The following is a 19,577-nucleotide window of genomic DNA, read 5'->3' on the forward strand; positions in this document are numbered from 1 at the left end:
TCTGGGTCCACAGCCCATGAAGCACACCTCAGATGGGGTGAATAGCTGGGTTGTCCAGTGGGGCTGAGCCTGAGAGGTGGAGAATGTTGCCTGCCATGTGGGGGCCTGAATGCAGTGCAGATGTGCCTGGCTGCAGGAGGCCTGCGGAAGAGCTGCAACCCCCTTCCCTGGGACCAAGGGCTCAACACACGTCTCTGACCCAGAACTTTCTCATTGGCTTTAGTTGCTAAATGCACCTTCCCTAATCCCCCAAATCTGTCAAGGATTCTCCATCTATAAAGATTGGGAAGTGTGTTAGTCACTAGGTATGAAATGAACGTATGTGTCTGTGTATGTGAGAGAGAGAGACAGAGAAGAGACAGGGAGAGGATGGGGGGTGAGGAGAGAAGAAAGGATGGAGGAAGGGAGAGGCAGAGAGAGAGATACAGTCAGAGATACAGAGCGGCAGAGGGAGGGAAGTTAGAGGAGAGAGAGAGAGAGAGAGAGAAGCTTGGGTCCCAGAGTCTGCTCTGCCCCTGTTCCACCTCTTTCTCTCTGGTCCTCAGTGGGCTCCTATACAATGAGGGGGTTCTTCCACGCCTGACACTCTAGGGCTTGCAATACTTCTAAGATGAGGGTGCAGGGCCTCCTGTCGGCCCTGTGGGACACGAGGCACATGGCCCCTGGAGCCTGGGTCCCGCTCAAAGCAGAGAAAAGGATACCTAGCAAAGAAACAGTTGGGAGATTCTCTCTCTGGTCCCAGAGCACAGAGGTAATCAAGTGCCACAGGAAGCCCCTCCGCAGAATGGGGAAACAGCAGCACCCAGATATGAGTACTTCTGGCCAGGAGAGCCAAGAGGCCCAGGGAGTACCAGGGGTGTTCCCTGTCCTCTGCAAATGGGCCCTGGGGCCCCAGGAGTCACCCATGGGCTAGACGGAAGACTGGGGGACCTCCTTGCAGGCCACCCCTCCCCTTCCTGCAGCTTCAGGACAGACCAGGACCCAAGATACAGAGGAATATTAAGGGAAGCAGGGAGATGGAGCAGGGGCAGCACGTGCAGCTTCTTGTCATCAGCCCAGTGCTCCCACTGCCATGAGTCCAGCCTTCACACTGTCTACCCCGGGCTGCCCCTTTCTCCTGCCCCAGTCAGGCCCCACAGGGAAGCTCAGAGGAAGAGGAGGCTGCAGCCGGGAAGGGCTGGGTCTGCCCTTTGGGACCTGAGTGTTTGTGAGCCTGCACAGACGTGGACATGTTTGCAGAAAAAGTCTGGCTGAAAATATGTTGTGAAACAAGGGTTCACCCTTGGGAGCAATTTAGTTGAGTTGCAAACAAACAGCATGGCAATGCCCTGGAGGAACGTCTCCTGAGCCAGGTGAGCTCATAAGGAGCCCGTGGCTGGGCCTCCACCCTGCCTTTCTGTGTGACCATTTGGCTGGTTCCCAGCAGGGCTGGGGGCCAGTTCCTAGAAGCGCATTCCTGCTCTATCTCTAGAACTCCCTGCCCCACCTAGAAGACCTCAGGAAGCTCCTGAGAGGAGCTGGAGTCAGAGCTGCCCAGTCTGGGCCCCTCTGCAATGTTCCTTAAGGGGCGTGGGGACCATATTGTGGGGGCTGGCACATCTGTGATTCCCAAGCCCCTGAGAGACCCAGGGAGGCTCGGGGGCAGAGTGCCAGGAGGCAAGTTGGCACCTCCTGCTTGGCCCTCTGGCTCTGACCCACCTAGAGCATTTGCCCATCTGATTGCATTTCTCTGCCAACCTGTCCTTGCCTTGCCCAACCTCTCCGCCCTGAGCCCAGGCCTTCCTCCAGCAAGCCATGAACTTCCCCCTAGCGAAGCAGGATGCTGTGGGTGAATGAAGGAGGGAAGGAACTCATTCTTACTTGGGGGTGGGGGAGGGGATTCTCCTGGCGTGCTGTTTTTCTCTAGTCTGTGAAGCTTCCCAGGGGCTGCCCAGGCTTAGTATTAGAGGGGTACACATCAGTCCTCCACTAGATCAGTAGCTTCTTGAGGGCACAAGCTTGCCTGCATTGTCTTCTGCACTCCTGGAACAAGGAAAGGACTGGCAGGATGGCCTCTGATTAGGGTCCCCAGAGATTGATTCTAGCCCTGGTCTTCCCCTCCTGGCCTTTAGGGTGTGCCTTCTGTTGAAAACCTTTCCCCACCAAAGGAAGCCAATTCTATTCTTTGCTTCCTACGGCACACCTACTCTTTGCCATACACGTTGCATCTTAAAAATGTTTAATTACACAAGTTGTGCATGAATACATTCTCCCCAAAAAGGCAAACATTGCAGGCCTGGCTAACACAGTCCCTTGCACCCCAAATGCCAAGTCCCTCCACTGAAGTATTTCCCATGGTTTGGTTGGTGCGTATCCTTGCGAACTCTCCATGCTGTTCCATGCAGATTATGCGCACCTGTATGTACCCCAGGCTTTGCACGCAGGATGTCATTTAAGCCCGTCCTAGCAGCCCCCTGAGGGAGTGGCTTGTCTTCCCAGCTGGCTGTGCAGGTGGGCAAAGCTTTAATCCTCCATTTGTGTAGTTCCCTGCCCTGCCAAGTGGGCCCCTGGCCCCCCGCCAGTCCTGGGCAAAAGCTGAAACTCAATATTACAGTTCTTTTGTCACAGGCCGTCTTCCTGGCAGCTGGTGGGAGGTGGGAAGAGGAAGGTGGGCATGTGAGGAGGGGTACATGAGGGTGCATGGAGGGGACTCTGGTGTACGCAGGAGCAGCCTGAAATCCCGGCTTCTTGGAAAGGAGCCCAAAGCTCACTGCCCCAAGGGTCTTGCCTTGTTTCCCTTCCCTAACCCCAACCCTTCTTGGAGGCCAAGTCCAGGGGACCTGGCAGAGAAGGTATGGATTTTCCCCTCAGGCCAGCCCTACCCCAGGTACCTCTTCTCTCAGATTTCTCCCTGGCTTGACCTCAGGTCAGGTGGACTGGCTGAGACTGTGCCAAGGCCTGGAGGCAAGTACACCAGGGCTGTGAGCTGGTGGGGCTGAATCCCCAGATACAAAGCTCTGAGCATGCTCCGTGCAAGCGAGGGCTCCTCAGGGAGCTTGGGCGGGGCTGGCTCCTGGATCTGGGCAGGCAAGCAGCTTCCACAGCCAGGCAGCCCAGCATCGAGCCCTCGCCTGCCGACAGCCTGGGGTGTACAGTGCCCACAGACAGGCCAGCTTCTCCAGTGGGCAGGCGACACCCTGGGGCAGCGTCTTGAGTTTGCCTTAGCCATGGGCATGAGCTCTTCTCGGCCTCTGCCAGCTTCCCCTGTTGGCCTCAGGCAGGGTGGGGCAGCTCTCTGACCCCGAGGCTGCAGCTAAGTTGTCAGGGGCTCGAGGGCCCTGCTGGCCTGAGGGGCAGGAACGGCAGGAGATCTCTGTTAGCTCCAGATGCTGATGAGCCCCAGTGGTTTGTCTCTGACTGGAGGTTGTGCAGAAGGACCAACGGATGCTGACTGGCCAGGACAGCCCCTGCCTCTGAAGCCATCTGATTGGTGAGGAAAGCGGCTGACCTTGGGCTGATACCTCTCTGTGACCACAGGCCAGTTGCCTCCATGGGGTACAGAACTGGAGTCCGTGAAAAGTGTGTGGGCCCTAGAACCCGGCTTGACATGGGTCTTCATATGCGTGATCTGCCGAGGGAGCTGAGGAAAGTGGCTGTGTTGGGAAACTTTGTCCCCTGTTGAAGCAGCCAAATAAATGATTTGGGGCTCTAGGAGGGTGGAGGCACTGAGTGCCACACAAAGCTTGTCCTGAAGCAGCTGGGACTTTGTCCTTTCCTAGGAGAGTGGCAGGGAGGGTTGCTGGAGAAGATTTGGAGCAGAGGGACTGAGGGCCTGCCGGACAGGCAAGCTTCAGTGGGAGGAAGGGGGGACCCGTGGGCCTTCACTGCCTGCCTGACTCCGAGCATTTCTGGGCCCCTCAGCCTCAGAGCACGGGCAGTGTTCACTTGGAGCCTGTGGCTCTCTGCATGTGAGTAGCTGTGGAGGTAGGGGTATGGGTTATGTGGGCTTCTCCCAGGAACCATGCTGGGATTGCAGCCTTTGCTTTTGGCTCTTTGAACTGGCCCCTGACCTCTTTCGGAGACCCTTAGAGGGGAGCACCCACTTCAGGCCTCTCAGGCTTGGGAGCCAGCCACTCTGCCATTTGGGGAAATGCATGTGGGGTGAAGCCCTTGGAGCTTCTGGCTGAGGGAAGATTCTGGAGCCAGGCAGCAGGCCTGGGGCGGAGATAGGCTTTTAGGGCTGCTTCAGGCCTGGTACCCCGTTTGGGCCCCCAGCTGAGCTTGCATCCATCTCAGCTTGAGCCCAGAGGAGCAAGTGTAGGCTCCGTCCATGTGAGGCTGTGACCATAGGAGGCAGCTGGTATTGCAGCAGCCTCATCTCTAGACATCCTGCCAGTAGCTGGGTCCCTGGGCCCCTCTTTCTGCATAGCTGGGCCCCCTCCAACTGCTCCTTAGGACCACTCATCAGTGACCACCTTCTCCAGAGGGAGGGACACTAGTGCTTGGACTGGACACATGCATGTGGCAGACAGAATATGTACCTGGTTGGTCTGCAGGTGTCACGGTGGCCACAAAACTACCAAGACCAGCCCTGGCCACACCCCCACTAAACTCCAACACAAAATGGCCCCACAGGAGATGAGGCTGCAGAGATGGGTCTAGTGACAACCTGAAGGAGTTTGAAAGCCTGAGTGCAGAGTTTGTAATGTACTATTTAGATGATCCTTCCATCCATCCAACAAATACCAGACATGATCCCTAATCCTGGGATGCAGCAAGGAACAAGAAAGTCTGTGTAGTTCATTGTCAGGAGACGATAAATCTGTGATACAAATAAAGTGGGGGAAAAGTGAACATGAAACAAGGTCGATTTGGGAGAATCGTTCATTCACTCATTTACTTGCCAAATATATATCAAGCACTTATTACGTGCTTACCATTGGGCTCGGCTCTGCAGATTAATGACTAAAAAAATTAGATGAGTCCTTGCCACATAAAGTTTATTTCTAGAGTGCGGTCTTCTTTCCATGGGTTTTCAGAGGAGCACCAGACAGGACCAGGGCAGCAGTAGTCAGAATGGATGGAGAAGAAGGTGCTGGAGAGAGATTCCAGCAGAATAACAAATACGATTTGGGGAGCGGGTGCGAGGTATCAAGGATGACTCCTAGGTTTCTGAATTAAGCACATGTGGGGCAAGATGTGCCTTTCTCCAGAGAAGGCGCTGGGGACAGAGGAGCTGGGGCGGAGGGGCAGAAGTTCATGTCAGTTTGAACATATTGGTTCCAGGGGCCCAGTGTCTTCCTCTAGGAGACAGAGTTGGCCCATGGGCACCTGAAGATGGGGAGCTCAGGAGGGGCTTCTCAGTGAGGACAGGAGCATTTAGGGAGATGAGCTACAATCACTAGGGTCCAGCCTGTCTTGGGCCGCCTTCTAGGAGGAGCTTCCCCTGGGGTATGGACTCTATGTGGCTGATGCCAGGTATATTGCCCCAGCCCCATCTTTGTCTGTAAAGAGACGAAGCCTCCCTTGGCAAAGCAGCCCAACCATGGTAAGTTTGGCATAGTGGTGTCCACACTAGAGATTGTAGCCCCTTCTCAAGGTAGTGATCAACGGCGCTGGCCTGCCAAGCCTCTTGGGCAAAGCCCTGCCTCTTATGTATCCTTCTGGAGATTTTATTCATTCAACAAGTGGTTCTCGAGGACCTAGTTCATGAAGCTGCTGTGCTGGAGCCTGAACTCAGGGAGGCTGAGGCGGCTCAGACTCAAAGGCCCACTATCTGCCTAGTGAGTGCCCGGCATGCTCTCCACCTCCGGCTCCTGCAGCTCACCCTATCACAGCTGGGCCCCTCCCACTGCCCCTCCTGAGCCTGGGCACAGGGGGTCATGGCAGCTTCAGCTCCACACTCAAAAGTCTGCCCAGGAGCCTGCTGCTTCCAGTGCAGTTCTGACCATACCTCTCTTAGGACTTGTGCACTTCTGGCTCATTTTACCTTCCAAGCTGGCCCTGTTACTGAGTGTGCTTTTGGAACCAAATTGCTTAGGTATGAATCTGTGCAACGGGGATAAGAATAGTGTCGACTTTGTCAGGTTGTCATGAGGTTTCAATGAATTAACTTACGTCAAGTACTTAGCACAAGGGAGCTGCTCCATGAATGAGAACCTGCCCCTGAATCACCAGATTCCAGCTTCCTGTCAGGGATACCCACTGCTTCCTCTGGGACTTCGCTATTGCTGCTCACCCACACACCTCCCTGCTTCTCTGCCTGTCTGCCCTACCACCCTGCCCCCCATGATGTCTATGACTCTCCCCTGTACCATTCTCTGCCTGCCACCCAAGACTTTTGCCACTGCAATGGAAAATATCTGATATTAAAACATCCCAGATATTGACTATCTGGGGGACTAGTTTCTGGCTAAGACGTGTAGTAGTCCGACTCTCTAGGCTGTCAACCATGGAAAAGATCCCTTCCCAGTATCAGTGGAAAAACTTTGGCTTGACCCGGTAAGTTGAACCTGAAACCAAAATGGGCTGGATTTTTGTTGCTGTTGTTGTTTTAAATTAAAGTTTAAAGTAATATTTTATTTTATTATATAGCCTTATAACCTCCCTTCCCGACTACAGACATCACACATTACAATACAGAATATATTGGACACTATAAAAAATATACAAAAGAAACCAATTTCCCCACACCCTCAGAATTGAGAAATAAAGTCTTGATCTTGTGAGTTTATGTATCTATGTGTGAATATATGTCGCACATGCATGCATGGAAATTATTAACATAACAGAACATTCCATTTCGAAACCTGGTTTCCCCCTGACAAGAAGCAGTCTTTCACAATAGCAATACCATTTTAAGGGCTGCATAGCATTCCACCCTATGGTCTTGGTTCACTCGGTTAATTGATTAATTCATTAAGGTATACGTCACTGTGACTAGCATCCTTGCACCTGTATTTTTGTGATTTTACTGTTTTTATTTTTTTTAATATATTGATTTGTAAGATTTCTGTTTATAAGAAAATCAATCTTTTTCTTTCTCTGTCAGATATTTTGTTCAGTTTATTGCATTCTTTTAAATGTTGGGTTTAATGTGCATCTATGTTCAATGTTTTCTTTCATGGTATTGTCTTTCGAACTCAATAGTATATAAAATGCTTCCTATAATAGTATATAAAATGTCGCATATTTTTTCTATGTTTGGTTATTTCATTCTGGAGGAAAAATCTGATCCTTGTTACCCCATGTTGGCTAAGAGGAAAAGTGTTGCATGTTCCTTGAAAATCAAATAATTGATATAGCAGAATCTTATGCTGTACAATGAAAGTGAAAAGAGAGGGAGTAATGGACTGGGAAAAATGCAGGGACCGTGCATAGACTACTCATTTAAAACTTATTTATTGAGCACCTACTATGCTCCAGGCACTGAGAAAAGGTGGTAGCTTTGATTAACATGGTGATGGTGGAGATAAAAAGTGATTGGATAAGAGGTATGTTTTGAAGGTAGAGCCCATATGATTTGCATATATGTAGAGTCCATGGGGTAGGAAAAAAAGAGGAGTCAAGGATGATGCTAAGGTTTGTGACCTGAGTAACTGGGAGTATGCCTTTGCCTTTACTGAGATGCAGATGATTATGGAAGGATAAGCTTTTGAGGGGAAGATAACTCACTTTTGGACATATGGAGCCTGAGATGCCTATTCAAAATCCAAGTGGTTATGTGAGGGAGGTAAATTACCATCCATGGGATAGGTTGAACTGGTGTTAAGAGTTTGCAAGTCATCAACATACAGATGTATTTAAAGCCATGAGACTGGAGAAGGAGGTGATGAAGAGAGAAAAGACAAGAAGTCCATTGAAGGACTGAGTTTGGGGCACTCCGACATTTAGAGTTGGAGAAGAAGAGGACGCCTCTTCAAAGAACACTGAGAAGTGGCCAGGGAGGAGGAGGAGAACGAGGAGAGTAGACTCTATTATTTCAAGAAAGATGGAGTGGATAAGCTGTTAGATGCTGCTCAGAAGCAGAATAGAACATGAACAGAGAAGTGACTTGGGATAAATCGTGTTCCTGTCTATCTCTTACTCTGGCAGCACCATTGAGATCGAGACTGCCAGACTGTTCTTTCTAAACTCAGCACCCAGCAAAGGACCTGGCACATAGTAGGTGTCTTGGGGACGTGCGTGAGATAGATGAGTGAATGAATGGGCCATGAACTGAAACTTCTAATCTTGGCTATATGACGAACTTGTTCCTTCTCACCCTGACTTGACTTCTCTAGGAAGGAATTTTCCTCAAAATTCTTTCAATAAACTCCTTGACTAGGCTGGTTTTTCTTTAAAGTCTTGGGCTGGCTGCTCAACTTGTGTGTGGATAAGGAGAAAAGAGGCCTACAACTCCACCTTGACTGTGTTTGGACTTTTTACCAAATAATCATGCCCTACTCTAGGTTGTTAAACCACCCTCCTTGAGAATCCCACTGCTCATCGAAGATCTGTTGTCCATCTCTGTTCTCTTTGGTAGGTACATGGTCTGTCGTCTTCCTTGCCAAGCCTTTTCTTGTCCTCACACTTGTTTGGTATCCCCTGTCTGTCCTTGCAGCAGCTATTGCAAACGTTCTGGCCTCCTCCAAATTCTGCACCTACTGCTGTCTGGTGTCTCTGAAGATGAGATCCCCCCATCCCTCCCATTTCACTTAGAACACTGGGGTTTTGCAAGAGTGAATCCCTTCAACTGTCTTGTGGCCTGTTTCTCAGCAACCCCTTCCCATTGTCCTGCATCTGTCTCTTGTCACTTCCTCTGGTACCTGAACCTTCCCATTCCACCCATATTTCATGGGTTCCAGCCTCAACTAGAGTGGCTCACAAGCACACATATTTTTATTATCTGCTGAATTCCTCCTCAAAACCTTTAAGCTTGCTTTATTATCTTCTTGACATAGAAAATAACAGCAACAGCAAGACAGAGAACCTTTGTCAGCCCCATATCCTCCTCCAGTTCCCACTCTATCTTTCCTCTTTTTCTAGGCCAGTCTCTTAGAAAGACTGAGCTACGTGCTCTATCTCTTATCTGTTCCCTCCTACCCTTCGCTTGAAACTTCATGAAACAAGCTCTCTTTGACCACCACTCCTTGACACTACTCTTGATAAGGTCCCCAGCGAGGCCGCTATTGTTCCACCCAGTGCCCGCACCAGCTCTCAGCTCAGGGGGAAGAAGCACCCCACATAGAGCACTTATCTTCCTGATATGGGAGGGGGGCATTGGCCTTGCAGACAGCTCCCTTCCTGAAAGTCTGCCTTCCCTGGGAACTCCCTCATGTTTCCCACATCCCCAGCCTCATTCTCCTTCACTCACCCAGCCCCTCCGCTGTCTTTCATGGTTGCAGCTCCCCAGAGCTCTACCCTTAGCTTTTTTTCTTTGCTCTCATGATATGGGGAGGGATACATCCCCCTGAGAGCTTTACCTGTAATGTAAACACTGGTGTTCATGGGCCCCCTCCAGTCCAGACCCCAGTGAACCCTGAGCCATCCGGAGTCCACTGCAGCAGGCCTGGAGAGCCATGTTGAAGGCTTGAGACCAGTCCAGGGCCTTGGGGATGGAGCGCAATGGGTGGACAGAACTTTGACACTTTTTGTGGGGGCAATCAACTCAGGGCAGACGCTGCTTGGATGTGATAAAGGAAATAAGGAGTTACGGTTGACACCAGGCTTCCAGCTTGAGTGACTGGGAAGAGGGCAGGCCCCTTTCAGAGGTGGGTAACTTTGAGGAGGAGCTGATTTGACATGATGTTAGCTGGAGCCTTGGGACTTGAGGTTTCCTGGAGAGGGTGTATACATGAGACCCACCAGCCCAACTGCCTTGTTTCCAGCAAGCAGCCTGAGGGGGCAGTTTCTGACAAAGGGGAGGGTGTGCAGGCAGTCAGGCTCAGGGATGGATCTGTTTCCTGGTACAGAAGGAGCAGGGCTCATGGGGTGGGGGAATCTGCCTTTGTGACAGAACCTTAGAGAGGGTGTGAACATATGCTGTGCCCCCAGCACTGGCCTGGCCCTGGATTACAGCCCTTTTGATCTGCCAGCTTCATCTTCAACACCAGCTTTTCCAGGAGGCCAGCCCTGAAACTCTGGTGCGAATGGCTCTGGCTTTGTTTGTGTTGCCTGAAACTTTTTGTCTCCATGGTCTGCTGCCTCCAGGGTCCAAGCAGGGACTCAGTGATGCTGGTCCCTTTCCCTCAAGTGCCCTCGTTACTATCCTGGTGCCATAGTCCCGCAGAGAGCACCAGGTGAGCATCTCTGAGGCTGTTTGACGTGCCTGCCATCGCCATGGTGACAGCTTCAGAGGCTGGAACAAGCTTGGGCGGGGGTTGAGGGAGCTCCAGGAACAGCTTCCGGACTGTGGGTCCCGCAGCATGGGCTGTGGGAAATCTGGGGGTCATGCTGACCATTTCTGCCCACACCTGGTAGGACATGCCAACCAGCCCTGGCAGGGAAGAGCTCCTCCAAGTATCTCCTGACTCTGTGGCAAGAGACGCTGTGGGACACAATCTTCTGTCCCTCCTCTAGATTGTTACCTCCTCGGCTATTCCTTCTCCATCTATTTTGTGGACACCTCATCCTCTGTTCAACTCTTAAATATTGGGGTTCTCCACAACTCTGCCCCAGACCCTCACTCTGTCTCCTCTTTCTTTGTGATCCCACCCACTCTCTCCATTGCTCCCCACACCCACTCCTCTGAGTCCCATTCATTCTCCTTCCTAGATAGTTCCGCACTCCGCCCTCTTGTCTTGGGCTCCATTGGTACTCTTGCCCAGCCTCCTCTCCGCGCCAACCTTCGCCCTTGTTCTCCCTCTAATGCAGGCTTCACAGAGCAGCCAGAGGGATTTTGTGGCACAGAACGCTGCCCTTGTCCCTCTCCTGCTGTGGGCAGAGGAGAGAGCCCTCACTATCAAACTATCAAAGCTAACACAAAACAAAACGAACAAAAACGGTTTTTGTTAGTTATGTTTTGTGTTAGCTTTGATAGTTTGCATGTAAAAAAATCCTGGGGTAAAATAGAAAAGCAAACGCTTTTTGTAGTTTAGCACTGTTTCCATTTACAATTACATATTAGGGTTGGGGGAGTACCCTCATTTTCTTGGCCCCTGGCGCCTGGCACTTAGGGAATGCTGAATCCTACTGCCCCGACTGCCACAGCAGTGCCTGAGGGTGCTGAGGTTGGCCAGGTGGGCCTGGGTTCTGATCCATCCTGTTCACTTGCCGCTCTCCCACTCTCGTGGGTGTCAGGGTCCTCTGTGACCTTCCTCTTGGCCCTCTGTGACCTTCCTCTTGGCCCTCTTCCTGGCAGATAAGTGCTCTGGTTGTACATGGAAGATGACCGAAAAAATCAATGGTGTGAAGAGCTCCCCAGCCAATAATCACAAGCAGCATGCACCCCCTGCCATCAAGGCCAATGGCAAAGATGACCACAGGACAAGCAGCAGGTGAGTCTGCATGGTATCAGGGAAGGTACAGAGGCTGGCACTTCTTCCCATCTCTGCCTCATTGTCACAGAGCAAGCAATCTTTGTCTCCAGGACAGCCTCTAAAAGGAACATGGGATTTCTAAGCATGACCCAGGAGGGGAGACAAGTCATGCCCTGAGAACCCTGGGTCAACCCTGCTCTTTTTTCTGCAGGCCACGCTCTGCAGCTGACGATGACACCTCCTCAGAACTGCAGAGGCTGGCAGACATGGATACCCCACAGCGGGGAAGGAGTGGCTTCCGCAGGTGGGTCCCACCACTACCCTGCTGCTTCCCCTTCCTATGCATGGGGCCTGTCAGGGTGGCTACCACTGCCCTCCTCTTCACGGTCCCACTAGTCCTGTCCACCAAGACCTCCAAGGAGCACTGTCGGTGGTAGCCAAACTTCATTCTTTCCTCCTGAGGTCTGGGCAAACCCCAAGGCAGGCAAGCTCAGAGGGGCCAGAAGAGGCCTCCCTTCACATTCGGCTGTCTCAGCGTCAGACAGCGATATCCTTCCCAGTAGAGAGGCTCCACGGGGAAAGCAGGAAGCTCAGGGCAAGCTTTACTCCTGACAGTTCCTGCCTTAACACAACCTCCAACTTGCCGTGAAGACCCCCCGTTTGCTCTTCTGAGCAACTGAGATGGCACTTCCTATAGGAAGTCTTCCCAGGACAGCAGTTTCCCCCTGGACTGCATGCAGGGTCATGCCTGAGCCCCAGCCCCCTGCCCTGTGGCCTCTACCCCAGCTTTTAGCACACGGGAAATCATGGTCTGGCCTGTTTGTAGGTTTCACTGTCCTTCTTTCATCTTCCTTAGCAGACAGTGAGCTCTTGGGGACAGGTGCTCTCTGAACCGCATGAGTCTTGGCTCTGGCTCAGGCTCTTTTTCTCTCACCTCTAGGATAGTTCGCCTGGTGGAGATCATCAGAGAGTGGGCCAACAAGAATCTCCGAGAGGAGGGACCTAGGCCTGACTCATTCCTCGAGCGTTTTCGTGGGCCTGAACTCCAGACTGTGACCACACAGCAGGGGGATGGCAAAGACGACAAGGATGGCGAGGACAAAGGCACCAAGTACAGCTGTTCAGCTTGTGGGGCTCAAATGGGCTTTAAGCATGCAATGGAAGAGCTCACTGGGGTTTCTACGCTACTGTCAGGGGCTATGACAAGCCCTGCTGTAGTAAAGAGAGTGGTGGGCAAGGGTGACTTGCAATGTTTTCACCTCCAGAATATTTCCACTGTTTCCCCAACAGCCAGTGGCCTATTTGCCATGAGAACCTCTGGGGTCTTTTCTCACCTTAGTTGCCTCTTGCCCGATGTCCTCTTGCTGCACATGAATGTATAGCCCAGTTCCAGTGGTCAGGAAATACTGAGAGGGTGCATTCAGGGAGTGCCCTGGAGGGGATGCCAATCTCAGCTCCACTGTGGGCGAGGAAGTGGGTCTTTGAAGAGATCATGTATAGGGCTGGAGGAGAAGGGCTGGATGATGGAGCAGGATAGCATGGGGAGGGCAGAGAAGGCAGAGCTGGAGGGTCTGTACTTTGAGGAATGAGAAGGCAACTGCAGATGTCTGGCCAAGCTGCCATTCCCCACCTCTGGCCAGTGGAGAGAAAGCAGGACACAACATCCCTTGTCAAAGCAGGACACAACATCCGGGGAAGTGATTTGGAGGCTGGAGGCCAATGACCAAAAAGGGAGGGTGAGGTGGGCAGGAAGCTCATGGTGCTCACTCGCCTGGGGCACCTCTCTTTAGGGAGGGATGTGGGAATAGGCCTAAGCCCCAATTACCATCCTGTGGAAATCCCTGCCCAGGCCCTGAGACCCACCGCTACTGAAAGCTCTGCCCCTTGACATGCCCTCTGGGCAAGGGGCCTGTAAGGTGCATGGGAACCAATGGACCTATCTAGGTTCCGAATGAGAAGATGGGTGCCCCCGCCCATCTGAGTTCCACTCAGATGCCCAGTACCAGGTTGTAGTTCCCTGAAAAATGGGGCCCTCAGCCAACCCATCTTTCACCCCACATGTACCCTTCGGCAGTGCTTTTGCTTTCTCAGGCACCTCTGGTTTCTGGGAGCTGGGGTGCTATCACACTGGGGAACCTGATCCCCAAGCCTTGCCTTTGTCTGTCTTCTCAGGAAGAAATTTGAACTATTTGTCTTGGACCCAGCTGGGGATTGGTACTACTGCTGGCTATTTGTCATTGCCATGCCTGTCCTTTACAACTGGTGCCTGCTGGTGGCCAGGTGAGCAGGGTGGGGCCCAGGAGGGGTGGCCAAAGCAACCCAGTCTTCAGACCCCGGGATTGACAGTGCAGCAGTCCCTGGATACCAGTGGCACCTCCAACTTCTCTGTTAACCCCAAGCCTCTCCCCGTTTAATATGCCATGAAGATTTCTTGTCTGTCCTGTGTCTGGGACAACTACAGTGGCTCCACACACCTAGGGTGCATCCTCCACATTTGCAACAAACATACTTGATAGAAAACTAGGATTTGGTGATGCCATTCCCTCCTCACAAACCCTTAAGTGGCTCCCCATTGTCCACAGGATGAAGTTCAAGGCCTAAGCATGGCCTTCAAACTCCTCTGGACCTGTCCTTTTTCTCTTGCTACACCTTCTGGATACACCCCAGCCCCAGCATTCACCACTCTTGGATCAGAACACGCCGTTTCCTCTAGAGAAAATTCCCTTTCCCTTCCATTTTCCACCTATGGAGATTCTTCTCCTTGCAGGCTAAGTTCAAAAGCCACTATCTCCATGTAGCTTTCCTTGGCAGCATTCCCCATCCTACTCTGTCCCAATCCCAGTCATTCATTCAGCAAGGATTTGACTGAGCAGCTCATGTGTGCTCCGTGCTGGGGATAATGTGGTGAGCACAACCATGGTCTCCGCTCTCCTGGGGCTCCCAGGCTAGTGGCGGACAGTGACTGTAAACCTGAAGTGAAACAAATGACCAGGATGATGCCAGGGACTGGTGGCTAGAGAAAGGGCAGTCAGGATCAGCGTCTCTGAGGAGGTGATGGCTTAGCTCGTGGGAGGGAGGCAGCTAATTAGATACTTGAGGGTGGTGGAGGGAGCATTCTGGGCAGAAGAAACAGCAAGTATGAAAACCCTGTCTCGGGATGGCCAGCTACTGTGGCTGTGAGTGAGCCGTCACTGGCATGGGCCAGCTCTGCAGTCTCAGTGTGAAGGGGAGGGGGCTGGAGTTTGAGTCTAAATGTGACCAAGTAGTCAGAGTTAACGGCTCTCCCCTTTGACTAGTACACTCACTGGACAATCATCCTGGGCTGTGTCCCTGACTCTGCTCTCTCCCCAGTCCTCTCCCTACTCAGTTGCCAAATCCTGCCACTTCCTTTTAAAAAGTTCTGCAACCTCCAACCTTTCTCCATTCCCACTACTATCCTCCCTCTCACGTGTATTGGCTAGTGCTGTTTGTTGGGTGCTGAATAAGATGCATGTTGAAGAGATGAGCATGGAGATGGTTCAGTCGTGTGCTGCAGTCTGTTCTTCCAATGACTTGTTCATTCATTCAACTCACAGCCATTGAGCGCTCAGATCCCACTGCCCTAGGTCAGGCATGCGGCATGCCGTAATGACTAAGAGGGGTCCCTGCCTTCCTGGAGCTCACAGTTCAGAGGGTGAGACAGAAAATTAATGGTTAATGGTGCTGTCTATGTAGTGATGTGATGTAATGAGGAGGGGTGGGGCAGAAGTTACTTGTAGATAAGTATCTCTTGGCCTCAGGCTGACTGTGACTAAATGACGCCCCTGGTAGCCATCCCAAGCCCTGCACACAGTGAACACTCAGTTTGGGGCCTCCAAGGGACCTTTGGCTGGCTTTGGAGGTGAAGCTTAGCCCTGTCCTCCTGCAGAGCCTGCTTCAGTGACCTACAGAAAGGCTACTACCTGGTGTGGCTGGTGCTGGATTATGTCTCAGATGTGGTCTACATTGCGGACCTCTTCATCCGATTGCGCACAGGTCAGTGAGCAACTGGGATGCAGGTAAATCCGAAGGCCTGAGTCCAAATTTTTAGGAAGCCCACTGGACGTGGTGTGGGGCTGAATTGCTTGGGTGGGACTCTGGTAGGTGAGTACCCTTCTTTGAACCTCATGGTCCCACATGCATAGAGAGGTTTTGATCTGGGGGTGTTCTCTTAGAATCCTTCTGGCCAGCCCTGGTATGTGAGCTATATCCTTCCTTGGGAAGGAAGTTTCAGTGAGCAGTAGTTTCCTTGCCTAGAGATATTAGCCTACAGAGAAGGATATATATATATATATATATATATATACCCTGAGGGCAGAGATGACATGCTGGCTTTCATCTCTACTAGGTTTCCTGGAGCAGGGGCTGCTGGTCAAAGATACCAAGAAACTGCGAGACAACTACATCCACACCCTGCAGTTCAAGCTGGATGTGGCTTCCATCATCCCCACTGACCTGATCTATTTTGCTGTGGACATCCACAGCCCCGAGGTGCGCTTCAACCGCCTGCTGCACTTTGCCCGCATGTTTGAGTTCTTTGACCGGACAGAGACACGCACCAGCTACCCTAACATCTTCCGCATCAGCAACCTTGTCCTCTACATCTTGGTCATCATCCACTGGAATGCCTGCATCTATTATGCCATCTCCAAATCCATAGGCTTTGGGGTCGACACCTGGGTTTACCCAAACATCACTGACCCTGAATATGGCTACCTGGCTAGAGAATACATCTATTGCCTTTACTGGTCCACACTGACCCTCACTACCATTGGGGAGACACCACCCCCTGTAAAGGATGAGGAGTACCTATTTGTCATCTTTGACTTCCTGATTGGCGTCCTCATCTTTGCCACCATCGTGGGAAATGTGGGCTCCATGATCTCCAACATGAATGCCACCCGGGCAGAGTTCCAGGCTAAGATCGATGCCGTGAAACACTACATGCAGTTCCGAAAGGTCAGCAAGGAGATGGAAGCCAAGGTCATTAGGTGGTTTGACTACTTGTGGACCAATAAGAAGACAGTGGATGAGCGAGAAATTCTCAAGAATCTGCCAGCCAAGCTCAGGGCTGAGATAGCCATCAATGTCCACTTGTCCACACTCAAGAAAGTGCGCATCTTCCATGATTGTGAGGCTGGCCTGCTGGTAGAGCTGGTACTGAAACTGCGTCCTCAGGTCTTCAGTCCTGGGGATTACATTTGCCGCAAAGGGGACATCGGCAAGGAGATGTACATCATTAAGGAGGGCAAACTGGCAGTGGTGGCTGATGATGGTGTGACTCAGTATGCTCTGCTCTCGGCTGGAGGCTGCTTTGGCGAGATCAGTATCCTTAACATTAAGGGCAGTAAAATGGGCAATCGACGCACGGCTAATATCCGCAGCCTGGGCTACTCAGATCTCTTCTGCTTGTCCAAGGATGATCTTATGGAAGCTGTGACTGAGTACCCTGATGCCAAGAAAGTCCTAGAAGAGAGGGGTCGGGAGATCCTCATGAAGGAGGGACTGCTGGATGAGAACGAAGTGGCAACCAGCATGGAGGTCGATGTGCAGGAGAAGCTAGGGCAGCTGGAGACCAACATGGAAACCCTGTACACTCGCTTTGGCCGCCTGCTGGCTGAGTACACGGGGGCCCAGCAGAAGCTCAAGCAGCGCATCACGGTTCTGGAAACCAAGATGAAACAGAACAATGAAGATGACTACCTGTCTGATGGGATGAACAGCCCCGAGCTGGCTGCTGCTGACAAGCCATAAGACCTGGGGCCCGACTGCCTCTCCAAGCTTGGCCTTGATCCCAGGAGCTAGAGGAGCTATTTAGATCTCCGGATTTACATGCATTACCCTCATGTTCCCTGAATTCTCCCAAAAGCCTCTCTGACCCTGGGTTTTTGGCCTAAACAGCCAAGATTCCGCCGCCAAGTTTAGCCCAAGTTTGTGGAGAGTACAGACTGTGTTGGCTGGGCTTCCGAGACCTTTGGCCTGCCTAAGTCTCAGGAAGGGAGAAGGGAGCAGCTGTCTTCCAGGAGTCTGTCCTGGGACTGGGAGCCTGGGCAATGATCTGCTCTGAAGAAGGCCACTTGCAAAATGACATACACCTTGCTGCAGTACTGCCCCCCTCTGGCTCTTTTGCACATAGCGACTCCTCCCTTGGTTCTGGCCCCCACTTTTTCTAACAGGTGTTCTGAATACTCCCTTTTTCCCTGCACATGCATGTACTTCGAGCACCGACTATAGACATTTAGATCAGGTACCCAGTGTCTGTCTCCCAAGACAGGCCAAGGGATGTGATAGTGTTGTTGGGAGGGGGTAGAAGGGGGCCCACTCAGGGTTATTCCTCCCCATCAGATACTCCAGCTCCTGCTCCGTAGGTTGATCTCTCTGTCTGCTAGCCAGGATGGCATCTCTGCAGTCTTCTGTGGACCAAGGAGATAGACCCGGCTTCTGGTCCATTCCAGGGCAGGGAGTGAGGAGCAAGGCAACTGGCATTTGTCCACCTGAAGACAGAGGTAGCTGGCAGGTCTGGCCATCCCTCCCCTATGAAGAGCACTCCTAAAGAGGCCCTGAAAACTGCTGCTGGTGGGGAGGCTCTTCAAGTTAATATCTACATTAGAGGCACCTATGAGTCAACAAATTCCTTTGACCTATCTGTGGTTCTTGCTCAACTCTGCTGTTCACATTCTCTCCCTCCCTCCATTAATCCCTCTCTTTTCGCTACATGGTTGTCCCTCAGTATTCATCAGGGATTGCTTTCAGGAGTCCCCATGGATACCAAAATTTGTGGATGTTCAAGTCCCTGATACAAAATGCCGTAGTATTTGAATATAACCTATGCACATCCTCCCATACTTTAAGTCATCTCTCGATTATTTGTAACACCTAATACAATGTCAGTGCTATGTAGATAGTTGTTATATTGTATCTTTTCTTTGTATTATTTTGATCTGTTACTTTTTTCCCTGAATATTTTTAATCTGCCGTTGGTTGAACCTGCAGATGTGAAACGCAAGGATATGAAGGAAAGAGTACTCTTCTTCGCCCCTATCCAGAACTCTTTCGGTCTGAAATACACTCTCCCACCTTTCCCTGCCTGCCTAAGCCTTATGGGTCCTCCAGGGCTTAGCTCAGGCACCACCTTCTCGCAGAAGGCCCACTTGACTGCAACCACTCCCACACTAGTCAATTACCTCCTCTGTAGCCTCCCACAGCGCAGAGCCTTTCTGTCCTGGTTTTATAATGTGCGGTCAGTTTTAGTGGACTTGGTTTCCCCTCCTGACTGTGGACAAGGCCAAGACAGTCTCCCTCATGCGTCTATTTGCAGCCTCAGTGACACAGCTGGCACTGAGGAGCATTCAGAGCACATTTATTCATTGGGGGCGTAAGTGAACACGTGAATGAGTGAATGAATGGATGAATGAGCAAAGAAACACAGCTGACCAAAACTCCCCTGCTTCTCCCTGACAGCAGTCATGCCTTGACAGAAGCATTGGCTCTGCTGCGGGAGTTGGGAAAGATCTCCTGGAGTATCAGGTCTTTCAGCTGGGCATTATAACGTGATCAGGAACCTAAAGGAAAAGTACTAATTAGTGGGCAAGAAAATCTAGGCGCAGACTCAGAGGCCTTCCTGTTCACATGCACACCACTTATTTATTCATGTATTTCTTGTGGTGAAATACACATAAAATTTACCATCGTAATCACTTTTAAGTGTACAGTTCAGTCGTGTTAAGTATATTCACACTTTTGTGAAAACAATCTTGAGAATTTTTCATCTTGCAAAACTGAAACTTTGTCCCCAATAAAAATTCCCCATTGCTCCTTCTACCCAGCCCCTGGAAGCAACCATTCTACTTTCTGTCTCTATAAATTTAACTTCTCTAGGGACCTCATATAAGTGCTATCATACAGTATTTGTCCTTTGTGCCTGGCTTATTTGACTCAGCATAACATCCTCAAGACTCATCCATGTTGTAGCATGTGTCAGAATTTCTTTCCTTTTTAAGGCCAAATAATATTTGATTGTATAGATCACCACATTTTGCTTAGTCATTCATTTCTTGATGAACACCTGGGTTGTTTCCACCATTTGGCTATGGTGAATATTCCTGTATACATGGGTATACA

The 19,577-nt window shown here is 51.2% G+C and overlaps 1 protein-coding gene across 1 annotated transcript; it reads left to right on the plus strand.

Annotated features, from left to right (window-relative positions):
- Positions 1-8,075: 8,075 nt before the first annotated feature.
- CNGA2 (cyclic nucleotide gated channel subunit alpha 2) lies at positions 8,076-17,375 on the plus strand. Its single transcript, XM_003271846.3, has 7 exons — positions 8,076-8,142; positions 11,321-11,456; positions 11,650-11,742; positions 12,379-12,549; positions 13,611-13,718; positions 15,346-15,452; positions 15,805-17,375. The coding sequence occupies exons 2-7, from the start codon at positions 11,347-11,349 to the stop codon at positions 17,208-17,210; spliced, it is 1,995 nt and encodes a 664-aa protein (XP_003271894.1). The 5' UTR covers positions 8,076-8,142; positions 11,321-11,346; the 3' UTR covers positions 17,211-17,375.
- Positions 17,376-19,577: the final 2,202 nt, after the last annotated feature.

The sequence above is a fragment of the Nomascus leucogenys genome, chromosome X, assembly GCF_006542625.1.
Source record: "Nomascus leucogenys isolate Asia chromosome X, Asia_NLE_v1, whole genome shotgun sequence".
NCBI lineage: Eukaryota > Metazoa > Chordata > Mammalia > Primates > Hylobatidae > Nomascus > Nomascus leucogenys.

What these genes read in the sequence shown, in the direction of transcription:
- CNGA2 (XM_003271846.3), top strand. Translation starts at nt 11,347, where the DNA reads ATGACCGAAAAAATCAATGGTGTGAAGAGCTCCCCAGCCAATAATCAC. An exon ending in GACCACAGGACAAGCAGCAG is followed by an intron (nt 11,457 to 11,649) that starts GTGAGTCTGCAT and finishes TTTTTTCTGCAG; the next exon opens with GCCACGCTCTGCAGCTGACG. An exon ending in GGAAGGAGTGGCTTCCGCAG is followed by an intron (nt 11,743 to 12,378) that starts GTGGGTCCCACC and finishes TCTCACCTCTAG; the next exon opens with GATAGTTCGCCTGGTGGAGA.